Source organism: Babylonia areolata, chromosome 33 (genome assembly GCF_041734735.1).
Source record: "Babylonia areolata isolate BAREFJ2019XMU chromosome 33, ASM4173473v1, whole genome shotgun sequence".
NCBI classification, from domain to species: Eukaryota; Metazoa; Mollusca; class Gastropoda; order Neogastropoda; family Buccinidae; genus Babylonia; species Babylonia areolata.
Genome location: NC_134908.1, coordinates 9,593,621 through 9,611,480, shown reverse-complemented (window position 1 = coordinate 9,611,480; position 17,860 = coordinate 9,593,621). Strand labels below are relative to the sequence as shown.

At 42.9% G+C, this 17,860-nt stretch overlaps 1 protein-coding gene and 1 non-coding gene across 2 annotated transcripts in view; one reads left to right on the top strand and one right to left on the bottom strand.

Annotated features, from left to right (window-relative positions):
- The window catches only part of LOC143276804 (transmembrane 9 superfamily member 1-like), a 45,986-nt gene that overhangs the window by 11,124 nt on the left and 17,002 nt on the right, over positions 1–17,860 (top strand). Inside the window, exons 4-7 of the mRNA XM_076581452.1 lie at positions 800–904; positions 4,963–5,081; positions 9,959–10,068; positions 12,396–12,459. Of these exons, the coding sequence (XP_076437567.1) occupies positions 800–904; positions 4,963–5,081; positions 9,959–10,068; positions 12,396–12,459 (398 nt within the window). The remainder of the gene's footprint in view (positions 1–799; positions 905–4,962; positions 5,082–9,958; positions 10,069–12,395; positions 12,460–17,860) is intronic.
- Positions 14,353–14,477, bottom strand: LOC143277275 (U4atac minor spliceosomal RNA). Its single transcript, XR_013053719.1, has one exon. It is a non-coding gene; the product is annotated as a U4atac minor spliceosomal RNA (small nuclear RNA).

The window sequence follows — 17,860 nt, the reverse complement described above, 5'->3', positions numbered from 1 at the left end:
AGGTGAAACGGGACACGTAGGCAAATCTGACCTGCACCAAGAGACCATTGAGGGAAGTGACACAATCAGCTGGTAGGCGAAATAGGAAACCGAGGCAAACTGGGCCTACACCAAGAGGCCATTTAGGGTGGCCTGGTATGATCAGTTGGTTTGCAGAATGGGAAACCTAGGCAAAGGGGACCTGCCCCGAGAGGCAGAGGGACAGTTTGTGCAGAGAGAGACAGTTTGAGTTACACTGTTTTGCAGGTAGGCCCAAGTGTTTGTATGCCTTGTTAGATGAAATGTACGTTTGCTGATGTGGGCTTGGAGTCCGAGTGTTCCTACCAGATTCTTCTTCTTCATTCGTGGACTGCAATTCCCACATTCACTCACATGTACAGGAGTGGGCTTTTATGTGTACAGACGTTTTTACCACGCCTTGTAGGCAGCCATTCTGAGTTTTTTGGGGGGTGTGCATGCTGGGTATGTTCTTGTTTCCATAACCCACTGAACACTGACATGGATTACAGGATCTTTAACGTGTGTATTTGAACTTCTGTTTGCGTACACACACGAAGGGGGGTTCAGGCAAGAGCAGGTCTACACATATGTTGACCTGGGAGATGGGGGGAAAAATCTCCACCCTTTGCCCACCAGGTGCTGTTACTGAGATTCGAACCTGGGACCCTCAGATGGGAAGTCCAACGCTGTGACCACTCGGCTATTGCGCCCGCCCTACCAGATTCAGAATGTTTGCATCAAGTTTCCGGACTGTTCCTACAAGCACTTGACAGGGGTTGGCGTCTGTGTTTGTGTGCAGAGAACGTGGTCAGCGAGGAGCTGTGCCAGAGGGAGTACTCGGACACTGACCTGGAGATACTGCGGGTGGCCATCGAGGATCTCTACTACTTTGAGTTTGTTCTGGGTGAGTGTGTGTGTGTGTGTGTGTGTGTGTACTGCGGGTGGCCATCGAGGATCTCTACTACTTTGAGTTTGTTCTGCGTGTGTGTGTGTGTGTGTGTGTGTGTGTGTGTGTGTGTACTGCGGGTGGCCATCGAGGATCTCTACTACTTTGAGTTTGTTCTGGGTGAGTGTGTGTGTGTGTGTGCGTTGTGTGTTTGTGTGTGTGTGTACATTTTTGTGTGTGTGTGTGCGTGTTTTCTTTGTGTGCATGTTTGTAGGTGTGTGTGTGTGTGTGTGTGTGTGTGTACTGCGGGTGGCCATCGAGGATCTCTACTACTTTGAGTTTGTTCTGGGTGAGTGTGTGTGTGTGTGTGTGTGTATGTGTGTGTGTGTGTGTGTGTGTGTGCACTGTGGGTGGCCATCGAGGATCTCTACTACTTTGAGTTTGTTCTGGGTGAGTGTGTGTGTGTGTGTGTGTGTGTGTGTGTGTGTACTGCGGGTGGCCATCGAGGATCTCTACTACTTTGAGTTTGTTCTGGGTGAGTGTGTGTGTGTGTGTGTGTGTGTGTGTGTACTGCGGGTGGCCATCGAGGATCTCTACTACTTTGAGTTTGTTCTGGGTGAGTGTGTGTGTTTGTGTTTGTGTGTTGTGTGTTTGTGTGTGTGTGTGTGTGTGTGTGTGTGTGTGTACTGCGGGTGGCCATCGAAGATCTCTACTACTTTGAGTTTATTCTGGGTGAGTGTGTGTGTGTGTGTGCGTTGTGTGTTTGTGTGTGTGTGTACATTTTTGTGTGTGTGTGTGCGTGTTTTCTTTGTGTGCGTGTTTGTAGGTGTGTGTGTGTGTGTGTGTGTGTGTGTGTACTGCGGGTGGCCATCGAGGATCTCTACTACTTTGAGTTTATTCTGGGTGAGTGTGTGTGTGTGTGTGCGTTGTGTGTTTGTGTGTGTGTGTACATTTTTGTGTGTGTGTGTGCGTGTTTTCTTTGTGTGCGTGTTTGTAGGTGTGTGTGTGTGTGTGTGTGTGTGTGTGTGTGTACTGCGGGTGGCCATCGAGGATCTCTACTACTTTGAGTTTGTTCTGGGTGAGTGTGTGTGTGTGTGTGTGTGTGTTGTGTTGTGTTGTGTGTTTGTGTGTGTGTGTGTGCATTTTTGTGTGTGTGTGTGTGTGTGTTTTCTTTGTGTGCGTGTTTGTAGATGTGTGTGTGTGTGTGTGTGTGTGCACTGTGGGTGGCCATCAAGGATCTCTACTACTTTGAGTTTGTTCTGGGTGAGTGTGTGTGTGTGTGTGTGTGTGTGTGTGTGTACTGCGGGTGGCCATCGAGGATCTCTACTACTTTGAGTTTGTTCTGGGTGAGTGTGTGTGTGTGTGTGTGTGTGTGTTCTTTGTGTGTGTGTGTTTGTGTGCATGTTTGTAGGTGTGTGTGTGTGTGTGTACTGCAAGTGGCCATCGAGGATCTCTATTACTTTGAGTTTATTCTGGGTGAGTGTGTGTGTGTGTACATTTTTGTGTGTGTGTGTGTGTGTGTGTGTGTACATTTTTGTGTGTGTGTTTGTGTGTGTGTGTGTATGTTTTCTTTGTGTGCGTGTTTGTAGATGTGCATGTTCTTTGTGTGTGTGTGTGTATGTGTGTGTGTGTGTCTGTGTCACTGTGTATGTTCTTGTGTGTGTGTGTGTGTGTGAATATGCAGATGTGTTTGTGTGAATGTGTGTAAAACATTTACAAATCACAATACAATTAAACAATACAGTACAACACAATATGACACTATACAATATGATACAATACAATACAATGCATTACTGTGCAGTACAATACAATACATTACAATACAATACAATCAAACAATACAATACAATATGATACAATACGATGTGAAAGGGACAATGTCCAATTGGGGGTGTAGGAAGGGAAGAAGAGGAGGTGTGGGGGGGGGGGGGGGGGCAGTGGTGTTGCTGAGATTACAACACAATACAATACAATACAATACAACACAGCACAATACATTACAATGCAACGCAACACTACACTACATTACAACACAACACAATACAATACAACACATTGCAACGCAACACAATACATTACAATGCAACGCAACGCAACACAACACAACACATTGCAACGCAACGCAACACAACACATTACAATGCAACGCAATGCAACACAACACAACACATTACAATACAATACAGTGTAGTGCAATGCAATGCAATACAGTACAACACATTCAACACAACACAACACATTACAATACAATAGAATATAATACAGTACAATGCAATGCAATACAGTACAGTACAGTACAACACATTCAACACAGCACAATGCAATGCAGTGCAATACAGTACAACACAACACAATGCAATGCAATACAATACACAATGCAACACAATGCAACGCAACGCAACGCAACACACACAACACAACACAACACAACGCGCAACACAGCACAATGCACCACAACACAACACAACATGAAAGGGGTAAAATCCAACTGGGGGTGTAGAAAGGGAAAGGTTGGGGGGGAGGGGGGGGGGGGGGGAGAGGGATGGAGGAGGAGAGCAGCATCAGTGCTGATTAACCGAAGTTGACCCCCCAGGGGTCAGTCATTCCACGTTAATAGTCTGCACAGAGCCAGCTGTGACCCCCCCACGCCCCCTGGACCCCCCACACCCACCCACCAGGGATAAAAGCAAACTGGGGATGATGCAAACAGGCAGCAACCATGGCGTCTTTCTCTGCCTTGGACTGGCGCTGACTGACTGACTGACTGTTTTGGTGGGGTGGGGAAAACCCTGATGGGCTTGGCTTGGTCTTAGACCAGCGTCTTGTATAATTGACGCTCCATTGCCTTCGTTTTGCGTGGATTGAATGCGGTAATTAGACAGCCGCGGCATGCGCAGAGTCCCAGCATCCGCTGACCCCATTTTGTCACGTACCGCGTTGATTTTTATGAATTTTAAAAATGGTTTTGGATTAATGCAGAGGATTATTGTGGTGATTAACAGTCTGGTTGTGGTTGATCAAGTTGTTTGGTCAGTTTCCTTGTGATAGACAAATTGGTGTTGTTTCTTTCGCTGCAGTTGGCATGGCTTTGTAAGGCCAGTGATGTACGTGTGTGTGTTTGTCTTCCTGTTTGTGTTAGATGGTAGGTTGTCGATCTATATATATATATGTGTGTGTGTGTGTGTGTGTGTGTGTTAGGATGGTGTGTTTTACTCTTTGTGTGCTAATGCACTCCGTTGAATCCGTATGAATTGAAATCATATATCATATATGATATCATATCATATATCATATATCACATGATATCATATGACATATATCATATCATATATCACACATCATCACATCATATCATATTCTTCTTCTTCTTGGTTCATGGACTGCAGCTCCCACGTTCACTCGTATACATGTACATGAGTGGGCTTTTACATGTATGACCATTTTTACCCCACACATGTAGGTAGCCATACTCCGTTTTCAGGGATGTGTGTGCTGGGTATGCTCTTGTTACGTAAACCACCGAGCGCTGACACGAATTGCAGGATCTTTAACAAGGGTATTTGATCTTCTGTTTGCATGTACACTCAAAGGTGGTCCAGGCACTAGCAGGTCTGCACATATGTTGACCTGGGAGATCGGAAAAATCCCCACCCTTTACCCACAAGGCGCCGTTAACCGAGATTCGAACCCAAGACCATCAGATGAAAAGTCCAAGGCTTTAACCACTCAGCTATTTTGCTTGTCAGTCTCTTATCATATCATATTATATCATATCATTTCATTTCATTTCATAAATCATATCATATATATCATCATGTATCACATAATATCATATCATATCACATCATATATCATGTCACATCATATCATATATCATGTCATGTATATCGTATCACATCATACCATATATGTCATGTATCATATGATTTTTTTCATGTCATATCATATATCATGTCATATTTTTATCTATCTATCTATCTATCTATATATATATATATATATCACATCACATCAGATCATATATCATATCATATCATATATCTGATATTATCATGGCCTTGCTGTGTGTTCAGACGACATCCCGATCCGGGGCTTCATCGGTCAGCTGGAGGAGGGCGACTTCCTGCCGCACCACCACTCGCTGTACCTGTGGACCCACTTCCACTTCTACATCCTCTACAACGCCAACCACGTCAGTGGGCTGTCCTCCTCGGCTTGTTGTCCTTCTTGTTGTTGTCCTTCTTGTTGTTGTCCTTCTTGTTGTTGTTGTTGTGAAGTGAAGCTGTCCCAGTGACATCACCACCACTCGCTTGTACCTGTGGACCCACTTCCACTTCTACATCCTCTACAACGCCAACCACGTCAGTGGGCTGTCCTCCTCGGCTTGTTGTAGTCGTTGTTGTTGTCCTTGTTGTTGTTGTCCTTGTTGTTGTGAAGTGAAGCTGTCCCAGTGACATCACCACCACTCCCTTGTACCTGTGGAACCACTTCCACTTCTACATCCTCTACAACGCCAACCACGTCAGTGGGCTGTCCTCCTCGGCTTGTTGTAGTCGTTGTTGTTGTCCTTGTTGTTGTTGTCCTTGTTGTTGTGGAGTGAAGCTGTCCCAGTGACATCACCACCACTCGCTTGTACCTGTGGACCCACTTCCACTTCTACATCCTCTACAACGCCAGCCACGTCAGTGGGCTGTCCTCCTCGGCTTGTTGTAGTCGTTGTTATTGTCCTTGTTGTCGTTGTCCTTGTTGTTGCCTTGTTGTTGTTGTTGTGAAGTGAAGCTGTCCCAGTGACATCACCGCCACTCGCTTGAACCTGTGGAACCACTTCCACTTCAACATCCTCTGCAACGCCAACCACGTCAGTGGGCTGTCCTCCTCGGCTTGTTGTAGTCGTTGTTGTCCTTGTTGTTGTTGTCCTTGTTGTTGTGAAGTGAAGCTGTCCCAGTGACATCACCACCACTCACTTGTACCTGTGGACCCACTTCCACTTCTGCATCCTCTGCAATGCCAACCATGTCAGTGGGCTGTCCTCCTCGGCTTGTAGTCGTTGTTGTTGTCCTTGTTGTCGTTGTCCTTGTTGTTTTTGTTGTGAAGTGAAGCTGTCCCAGTGACATCACCACCACTCCCTTGTAAGTGTGGACCCACTTCCACTTCTACATCCTCTGCAACGCCAACCACGTCAGTGGGCTGTCCTCCTCGGCTTGTTGTCCTTGTTGTTGTCCTTGTTGTCGTTGTCCTTGTTGTTTTTGTTGTGAAGTGAAGCTGTCCCAGTGACATCACCACCACTCCCTTGTACCTGTGGACCCACTTCCACTTCTACATCCTCTGCAACGCCAACCACGTCATTGTTGTTGTCTTTGTTGTCATTGTCCTTCTTGTTGTTGTCCTTGTTGTTGTGAAGTGAAGTTGTCCCAGTGACATCACCACCACTCCCTTGTACCTGTGGACCCACTTCCACTTCTACATCCTCTACAACGCCAACCACGTCAGTGGGCTGTCCTCCTCGGCTTGTTGTAGTCGTTGTTGTTGTCCTTGTTGTCGTTGTCCTTGTTGTTGTTGCCTTGTTGTGAAGTGAAGCTGTCCCAGTGACATCACCGCCACTCCCTTGTACCTGTGGACCCACTTCCACTTCTACATCCTCTGCAACGCCAACCACGTCATTGTTGTTGTCTTTGTTGTCATTGTCCTTCTTGTTGTTGTCCTTGTTGTTGTGAAGTGAAGTTGTCCCAGTGACATCACCACCACTGCCTTGTACCTGTGGACCCACTTCCACTTCTACATCCTTTACAACGCCAACCACGTCATTGTTGTTGTCTTTGTTGTCATTGTCCTTGTTGTTGTTGTCCTTTTTGTTGTGAAGTGAAGCTGTCCCAGTGACATCACCACCACTCCCTTGTACCTGTGGACCCACTTCCACTTCTACTTCCTCTGCAATGCCGACCATGTCAGTGGGCTGTCCTCCTCGGCTTGTTGTCCTTGTTGTTGCCCTTGTTGTCGTTGTCCTTGTTGTTTTTGTTGTGAAGTGAAGCTGTCCCAGTGACATCACCACCACTCCCTTGTACCTGTGGACCCACTTCCACTTCTACATCCTCTACAACGCCAACCACGTCAGTGGGCTGTTCTCCTCAGCTTGTTGTAGTCGTTGTTGTTGTCCTTGTTGTTGTTGTGATGTGAAGCTGCCCCAATCATGTCAGTGGGCTGTATTTATCGTGTTGTTGTTGTCGTTGTTTTTGTTGTTGTGAAGCTGACCCAGTCATATCAGTGGGCTGACCTTGTCATGTGGGTGCTGTTGTTGTAGAAGTTGTTGTTATTGTTGTTGTCGTTGTTGTTGTTGTTGCTGTGGTGTGAAGCTGTCCCAATCATGTCAGTGGGCCGTTCTCATCTTGTTGTTGTTGTTGTCATTGTTGTTGTTGTTCTTCTTCTTCTTCTTGTCGTCGTTGCTGTGGTGTGAAGCTGTCCCAATCATGTCAGTGGGCCGATCTCATCTTCTTGTTGTTGTTGTCATTGTTGTTGTTGTTCTTCTTCTTCTTGTCGTTGTTGCTGTGGTGTGAAGCTGTTCCAATCATGTCAGTGGGCCGTTCTCATCTTGTTGTTGTCATTGTTGTTGTTGTTCTTCTTCTTGTCGTTGTTGTTGTGGTGTGAAGCTGTTCCAATCATGTCGGTGGGCTGTTCCCGTCTTGTTGCCGATGTTATTGTTGTTGTTGTGATGTTGTCATTGTTGTTGTTGTGATGTGAAGCAGTCCCAATCACATCAGTGGGCTGTTCTCGTCTTGTTGTTGTCGTTGTCGTTGTTATTGTTGTCATTGTTGTTGTTGTCGTCATTGTTGCTGTGGTGTGAAGCTGTCCACAATCACGCCAGTGGGCTGTCCTCATCTTGTTGTTGTCGTTGTTGTTGTTGTTGTTGTTTTACATGACTGCCCATTATATATAGGCGTGCTCTCTCTCCATCATTTTCATGTCTGCACACAAACAATGAAAAGTGGAGTGATGGCCTAGAGGTAACGCATCCGCCTAGGAAGCGAGAGAGAATCTGAGCGCACTGGTTCGAATCACGGCTCAGCCGCCGATATTTTCTCCCCCTCCACTAGACCTTGAGTGGTGGTCTGGACGCTAGTCATTCGGATGAGACGATAAACCGAGGTCCCGTGTGCAGCATGCACTTAGCGCACGTAAAAGAACCCACAGCAACAAAAGGGTTGTTCCTGGCAAAATTCTGTAGAAAAATCCACTTCGATAGGAAAAACAAATAAAACTGCATGCAGGAAAAAATACAAAAAAATTGGGTTGCGCTGTAGTATAGCGACGCGCTCTCCCTGGGGAGAGCAGCCCGAATTTCACATAGAGAAATCTGCTGTGATAAAAAGAAATACAAATACAAAAACCAGTAAAAAATAAATAGTAAAGAGTGGTAACTCTCTCCATTCACAAGGTACACAACTTCAAGTCAGTGGTACATTTGAACAAACCCAGACACTTCCTGGAGTTTTTGCCCAGACACTCGAGTTGAGCGGTCGCCACTGGTCAGTGCTGTCTGTTTTTACTGAGTAGACACAGATTTACGGCGTGTATTTTCTTATAACTTGTCATAAACTTCTCCAAAAAATGGAAGCACCAGGCTTGTCCTTATACCATTGATTTGACATGTGCCATGGTGCACACGGCAGCAGTGATGGAAGAAATGTCCAAACACAAATTCGCTTTTCATGCACGACTGGCATAGCCCTTGAACCTTGAATAATTTACACAGGATGCATGAGTGCTTGTGTGTGTTGTGGTTGTGTGTGGGGGGTGGGGTTGAACATTTTTCTTTATAATGTTTGGTATCTTGTGTTCAATTTTTCCTTCTTGATGTTTACGTGTGTGTTCTGTTTGTAAACGCCAAGGGCTTATTTTCAAGATTAGGCATAAATGATGATAACATTAATAATAATAATGATAATGATGATGATGATGATGATAATAATATACAGACAATAGAAATAAAGTTGTAAGACGTCTGCTGTGCAGGTCATCTACGCTAATGGGTCAACCAATAGAAAGAAAGTTGTAAGATGTCTGTTGTGCAGGTCATCTACGCTAATGTGTCAACCAATAGAAAGAAAGTTGTAAGACGTCTGCTGTGCAGGTCATCTACGCTAATGTGTCGACCAGTAGAAAGAAAGTTGTAAGACGTCTGTTGTGCAGGTCATCTACGCTAATGGGTCAACCAATAGAAAGAAAGTTGTAAGACGTCTGCTGTGCAGGTCATCTACGCTAATGTGTCAACCAATAGAAATAAAGTTGTAAGACGTCTGCTGTGCAGGTCATCTACGCTAATGTGTCAACCAATAGAAATAAAGTTGTAAGACGTCTGTTGTGCAGGTCATCTACGCTAATGTGTCAACCAATAGAAATAAAGTTGTAAGACGTCTGCTGTGCAGGTCATCTACGCTAATGGGTCAACCAATAGAAAGAAAGTTGTAAGATGTCTGCTGTGCAGGTCATCTACGCTAATGTGTCAACCAATAGAAATAAAGTTGTAAGACGTCTGCTGTGCAGGTCATCTACGCTAATGTGTCAACCAATAGAAAGAAAGTTGTAAGACGTCTGCTGTGCAGGTCATCTACGCTAATGGGTCAACCAATAGAAAGAAAGTTGTAAGACGTCTGCTGTGCAGGTCATCTACGCTAATGTGTCAACCAATAGAAAGAAAGTTGTAAGATGTCTGCTGTGCAGGTCATCTACGCTAATGTGTCAGCCAATAGAAATAAAGTTGTAAGACGTCTGCTGTGCAGGTCATCTACGCTAATGTGTCAACCAGTAGAAAGATAGTTGTAAGACGTCTGTTGTGCAGGTCATCTACGCTAATGGGTCAACCAATAGAAAGAAAGTTGTAAGACGTCTGCTGTGCAGGTCATCTACGCTAATGTGTCAGCCAATAGAAAGAAAGTTGTAAGACGTCTGCTGTGCAGGTCATCTACGCTAATGTGTCAACCAATAGAAAGAAAGTTGTAAGACGTCTGCTGTGCAGGTCATCTACGCTAATGTGTCAACCAATAGAAAGAAAGTTGTAAGACGTCTGCTGTGCAGGTCATCTACGCTAATGTGTCGACCAAGGACAGTGAACCAGTCCTGTTGGACGGAGTGACGGGCCCTTTCCAGGTCCGTTTCACCTACAGCATCACCTGGATCCCAACAAAGTGAGTGAAGTTTGGGTTCTGTCATTTGGGGTAAAGGATCTCACTTGTAATTATTATCATTAGTAGTAGAAGTAATTTTTTTTTTTTCACTCTATTATTTACTCTTTATTTGGAAGTAATTTTTTTAATAAAAAGAAAAAGTATTCTTTTATAACTTTATCATTTGCTCTTTATTTAGAAGTAGATTTATTTATTTAAGAATTATAATTGTTATATATAATTTGTTTGTTATGATTAGCAAATAGTAAAGAGTGGCAACTCTCTCCATTCACAAGGTACACAACTTCAAGTCAGTTCTGCTTACGCTACCGATTCAGCTAGCATACAGGTAAATTAAAGGTACATTGGAACAAACGCCAGACACTTCCTCTAAAAAGGGAAGCGCCGGGCCTGTCCTTATACTGATCATTTGACATGTGCACACAGCAGCAAAGACAGAAGAAATGTGCAAACACAAATAAGCTTTTATTCAAGACTGGCATAGCCTCTTTAATCCTGAACAAGTTTGTTATATTTTATTTAATTTAATTTCATGTCATTGAATTTCATTTTCCCTCAAAGCCTCCCTAAGTGCGTTGGTTCAGTTTCTGGGCTGGGTAGCATAGGTGATCTTTGCAGCGCCAACTTTGCTCAGAGTGAAGAATGTTCCTTCCTGAGTGTATGGAGTTTAGCGTGGAGTTGGGAACACTCTTATAATAATAATAATGTATATTTATACAGCGTCCTTTCTCACAAAGAGCTCAGGGCGCTTTACATGAAAGAAAAATATTACAAGTTACATAAAACATTCATGACCACTCTTTCTCAAAAACCCCTCCCCCCACTCACACTCTCCCTTTCCCACTCTACATACATCCAAAGTGAGCTGACATGGGTGGTGTTTGAGAAAAGGAAGCTGAGAGTACTTATAGATAGGTTTTAAAAAGATGAGTCTTTAGTGATGAGCGAAAAGCAGAAATAGAATCAGATGCCCGGATATGATGAGGAAGGTTGTTCCAGATGTGAGGAGCAGCAAAGAAGAAAGAACGTTCACCATGAGTTCTTGTATTGACACGAGGAAGTTTCAAGAGGTAACAGTCAGAGGAAGAGCGGAGGTTTCTTGTGGGGGTGTAAACACTGATAAGGTCAGAAAGATAAGTAGGTCCTGCTCTGCTAAGTTTGCTCATGCAACCCACCCCGGCGGCATCTACTGCTGTAGTGTTTATAGAGGAGTCCAAATGCAGTGACACCTCCACAAGTAACTGAACTGAACTGCACTGAGGAGGAGGAGGAGTAGTGGTAACAGTATCACTGTTATTGTTATCATTATTGTTGGTATTGTTATTGTTAGCACTAATTGTCAACACTAGTGGAGTGATGGCCTAGAGGTGACGTGTCCGCCTAGGAAGTGAGAGAATCTGAGTGCACCAGTTCGAATCATGGCTCAGCCGCCGATTTTTTCTCCCCCTCCACTAGACCTTTGTGTGGTGATGATCAGCATTCACACCCAAAGGGAGACCAGAACAGACACAAAGAAACCTGGGGGTGTTGTTTGGGTTTTTCCCCCTGGCTGGGATTTAGCTCTGCCAGTTTGAACAAAGCTGGGTTTTTTCCCCCTGGCTGGGATTTCCCTTTGCCAATTTGAACAAGGCAGAAGAAGATTGATTGATTGATGTGGGTACTTATATAGTGCCATCCTCGGTCAGAGACCAAGCTCTAAGCGCTTTGCAAACACGGGGTCATTTGCACCACAGGCTGCCTACCTGGGTAGAGCCGACTGACGGCTGCCACTGGGCGTTCATCATTCGTTTCCTGTGTCATTCAGTCAGATTTCAGACGCACACGCATACACACTCAGACAGACATGTAACATTTTACGTGTATGACCGTTTTTATTTATTTACCCTGCCATGTAGGCAGCTATACTCCGTTTTCAGGGGTGTGCATGCTGGGTATATTCTTGTTTCCCTAACCCACCGAACGCTGACATGGATTACAGGATCTTTAACGTGCGTATTTGATCTTCTGCGTGCGCATGCACACGAAGGGGGTTCAGGCACTAGCAGGTCTGCACATATGTTGACCTGGGAGATCGGAAAAATCTCCACCCTTTACCCACCAGGTGCACCGAGATTCGAACCCAGGACCCTCAGATTGAAAGTCCAGCGCTTTAACCATTCAGCTATTGCACCCGTCACAGAAGGAGGAGGAGGAGAAGGAGGTGTTGTCACTTACCTGTGTCCCCTGTGATGTGTGTGTGTGACTGAGAGATATAGTGAGACAGAGAGGCAGACAGGCAGTGAAGCGGTCAGCGGATCAGAGTGTGTCTGCTGTCTGGTCTGTTTCAGCCTGAAGTATGAGGACCGTGGGCAGATGATCAGGGATGACGCCTTCTTCCCAAAGACTCTGGAGGTGAATACATCGCTCTCTCTCTCTGTCACTGTCTCTCTCTCTCTCTCTCTCTCTGTCTCTCTCTCTGTCTCTCTGTGTCTCTCCCTCTGTGTCTGTGTCTCTCTCTGTCACTGTCTCTCTCTGTCTCTCTGTGTCTCTGTCTCTCTCTCTGTCACTGTCTCTCTGTCTGTCTCTCTCTGTGTCTCTCTCTCTGTCTCTCTGTGTCTCTCTCTCTCTCACAACACACACACACACACGTGTGTGCAGGCGTGCATGTACACACATACTTGTGCATGCGCACATGTACATACACACACACCCATGTACATATTTACACAAATACACACACACATAGTTATTAAAACAAAGATCTTTTCTGTGTACAAGAATAATTGCTGCATGCACCTGCATGCGCGCGCACACACACACACACACACTATTTATTTATTTATTTATTCAGACTTCTTGCTATAGCGCATATTCTTGAAGCTCTATGCGCTTTACAATAGCACTAAAAACATTCACTCAAACATCCCCACACAAACATATGCATATAATTTGAAATATAGGCGAGAGAGAAAAATTAAAATAGGTCATGTCAGTTGATTAAATCAAGAAATGCAACAGGTATTTAAAAAAAAGAAAAAAAGAAATGAAATTGAAAGAACACAAGCATGTATACGCATGCATATATACATACGTAGGCACATACATACATACCTACATACCTACATACAAACACACAAAACACACAGCGTGCGCACACACACAACACACACATACACGCACACACGCGCGCGCGCGCGCATGCACTCACACATGCACCAACGAACACAAGCCGCATACCCAAACACATTACTCACGCGCTCACTCAGTGACAAACACGCATACACGCACCTACAGGCACAATACACACACGAACACAGATCAACAATCGAATAATGCAGACTACTGCAACATTACATATATATATATACACACACATACATATATATACACACACATATATATAATAAAATAAAATAAAAGTTCCTGCTAAGCATTTCCCTGAAGAAACACCCCGCATTACACACACAGATCAAAACTAGAATGATGAAACAAATGTTCACACACACACACACACACACACACACACACGAATGACAAACAATTGAAACACACAGGCTACAACATCACATGATAAAGCAATATTCATCAAACATTTCAAGTAAAAACGTATGTACATCATTACATTTAAGAAATTAAACCTGAAAATGTAAAAATGTACGTATTGTTAAAAAAACAAACAAACAAAAAAAAACAACAAACAAACTCACACCTCCACCACGTCCACATACACTAGCACGCACACACACACACAAAACTCATCAACAACAACAAAAGCACAACAGATGGACAACTGAGTAAACAAACTACAACATTACTTCATAAAACAGTTCAGCTCTTGAAAAGTTCTTTTCCCACAAGAATAATCTGCAACACACACACACACACAGAACTCTTAAGAGATTGATTATGTTCATTTAATAATGATCAACTCAGATACTTTGCACTTGTTAAAAGATGTAGATTTTTAACTCAAGTGTGTTTACAAACACAGTGCGAGCCCATGTAATAACGGTGTTTTTGTTTTCCTTATGCGTTGGTGTGCATGTATGTGTGTGTGTCCACAAATGAATTTTCTGAGGAAAATACTCTATCAATACCAAATTTGACTTAGAACAAAATCAGTCCTTTACAAATGTTTACTAAATGACATTCTACTGCAACAAAATACTAAAAAAAAACCAAAAAAACATACATTTTTAGAAGAAAAACAATTGTGTAAGATGCATTAAAAAGCATTTCCTTCGTCAGGTTCCAGTATTTTCTTTGTATGTGTTCATGTTTTTTAAGTTTTTCCCTCACCCAGAGGGCAACAAAAATTGCACCCGATCTCCTTGCGGAGACGATGCGAGGTATAATTTGACTGTGGTGTCAGCAGTCTTACCCTCACTAAACGATCCTTGGGTAAGCTCGCACCCCAAGACAAAGACGGTTAGCCAGTTTTGCTGCAGTTACTACATATATCATCTGACCAAGATCAAACTTCACTGGTGCTGGGTATAAATATCACAAAATTTATAATTTTTGAGCATTTTTTTTTATAAGCTTTGAGTACCTTTCATCATTACTTTTGAACACGCTACGCTTAGTATTATTCTGATTTATGGGATGAAATTTCTTTGAGCATGGGGGGGGAATATGTGGTTCTGTTATGCATGCAGCTGTTATGAATCACTTCCCTTGGTTAGAGAAATTATCTCCCTTAAGTGTGACCAGTAGTGTTTGCTCACTCTCTCCTCCCCCCTCACTCACACTTGTTCCCTGTCTCCTCAGTTCCCCACCAAAAAAAAGAATTCACCAAAGTTTCTTTGTTCACACATAAGCAAAACTGATGATCTGTGATGTGCGATGAATCACTTGTCAAAGGAGGTTGTGTGAAACAACTGCAGGCTGATCGGAGACTTTTGTATCCTCTAATTTTTGAAACAGTTGTTTAAAGAGTACGTCGCTTCTTAAAATCAAATAACCCAGTAATTTATAGTTGTTGTGAGGTATCAATAATACTTGGCCAAGACACTATGTAGACTGAGTTGTGATGAGATTCAAAACTAACAACAAAACAAGTGAGATTTTATGATTTAGATAGTGAGCTATACGTCCGTGACATCAATGATTATTTTGGGTCATTTTTCTGGTATTGTATTCTGTTCACTTGAACTGAATTATTGATTTCTTGACTCAACATATTTCTTCGTTTTCACATGAAATATGCTGTGTTAGTGTGTGGGTCGTTTTCCCCAGGGATACGTGCAGTGTAATAATAATAATAATAATGGATACTTATATAGCACACTATCCAGAAATCTGCTCTAGGTGCTTTACAAAAACGCTTTTGATAACATAAAACATTATATCTATGTTACATACACACACCAAAATGTGACCACACACACACACACACACACACACGCACGCACGCACGCACGCACGCGCACACACACGCACGCACGCACGCACACACACACACTGCATACATACATTTTAACATACATGTGTATCTAACAGCTACCCTAACACATACGCACACATAGGCAGGCACAAACTTACATAAACACATGCACACACAATACACATTCATATACATGCATGTAGTTGTGGACCTGCCACAATTGAACTTATTGCTGAGGGAATAGGTGAGTTTTGAGACGAGATTTAAAAGATGCGAGGGAATCAGAATGACGGAGGTTATCAGGGAGCTTGTTCCACGTCTTTGGCGATTGAAAAGAAAACAATGTAAGTGTAACAATACACTCAACACTCAAATGCAGTGCTGTTCTTTTCTTTCTGTCTTTCTTTTTGAGTGAGGGGATCTGTGGTGGGGGGATGGGTGTAATGTAATCATACAATATTTCATATTTTGTAAATTGTCAAAGTGGGTTTTTCCACAGAATTTTGCCAGGAGCAACACACCTCTTGGTGTAGGTATTTTTATTCATTATGTTTATTTTTACATAACTCTGCCAAACGTGTGCATATTGATATTGCACAATAATGTATAGCCAAATGCATAGAAACCCAGACTTCTAAGCAGACTTATTTAAGTTATGGTCTCTTACTAGGTACTGGCAGCCTCATCCGCTAAACTGAAGCTAATGCAAAGACTGAAAAATGTCTGTTTTGCCTAATTTCCCCAAGTCTGTAATGTGAGTGATGTTTACAAAATAAAGATTGGTTTTATATAGGAATTAAATTGAATTTCTCCTCTTTCCCATGCTCTCCTGGTTTTTCTTCTATGTGTTATCATTTTTGAGTAAACGAGTAAAAATCATAGATACTAAGATAGATAGAGGGCTTTTTGCATGGTGGGGCCGACCACCTCGACATTGATTGAGCCAACGGATTTTTCACGTCTGTCTTTCGCTTTATTTGCCTGGATCCTTTTGACCTACTAACTAAGCTATAACATTTTTAGCACTACTGACGTCCTGCGTTGTATAAGCTTGTGCTTTTCTGAAGTCATTGATTTCGCTTAGTAAAACTGCATATTGTGAATGTAATGCTTAAAAAACAATTTTCGCTTTATTTTACATGTATATTTCTCAAAACTGGTAATAAGTTTTGAATAAATTATTGGTATGAAATGTAAGCTCTTTTACTTTCCTTTCAAATGGTACATGGAACTACCACGTGACATTACTAGTGCCGACAAGCTCCAAGTGGAAAGAACGGCTGTGTATTATTCAGATGCTGAGCAAAGACACGTGCCTAACTTCAACAACGATCTTAATCCAGAACCTTATAGGCAAGGAAAACCTTTGAGATCAAGTGATTTAACCATTATGCTGTCAATTATTTTTCATAAATGAGTGCATGAAAGTACTCGAATCACCGGGAATACCCCATGGAATACAAAAATTCAGAACCACATACCTGTTTCAGCGACGATTGTTTCTCTTACATTTCTCATATATAGATCCTTCTTCTTCTTCTGCGTTCGTGGGCTTCAACTCCCATGTTCACTCGTATATACGCGAGTGGGCTTTTTACGTGTATGACCGTTTTTACCCCGCCATGTAGGCAGCCATACTCCGCTTTCAGGGGTGTGCATGCTGGGTATGTTCTTGTTTCCATAACCCACCGAACGCTGACATGGATTACAGGATCTTTAACGTGCGTATTTGATCTTATGCTTGCGTATACACACGAAGGGGGTTCAGGCACTGGCAGGTCTGCACATATGTTGACCTGGGAGATTGTAAAAATCTCCACCCTTTACCCACCAGGCGCCATCACCGTGATTCGAACCCGGGACCCTCAGATTGAAAGTCCAACGCTTTAACCATTCGGCTATGGCGCCCGTCATATATATAGAACCTATCTGGCTAAAAAGTTGTTTAGCATTTGCTTTCAGTTTCACGTTGTCAAATAATACTGGTGTTTGACAATGATAAATAAGATTGTCTGTTTTATGACATTGATAATGGTGTGTGGGCTTATTTATGTATAGTTACAGTTATCACTATCTCTTAAATCTTTTTTATATTATAATTATTATTTATTTATTTATGTAAGCTTATCTATTATTTATTCACCTTTTTTTTTTTTTTCTCAAGGCCTGACTAAACGCGTTGGGTTACGCTGCTGGTCAGGCATCTGCTTGGCAGATGTGGTGTAGCGTATATGGATTTGTCTGAACGCAGTGACGCCTCCTTGAGCTACTGAAACTGAAACTCTTTGTTCAACCTTTTTCAAGCTGTTTACTTTCTGTTATCTCATTTGTTTTTGGATTCTTATTTCACTTGTTGTCATTTCCCGAATCACAGGTACAGAGCTTTCTGGTTTTGAATAGTCGTTGCATGTCTAGATAAGAGATGTG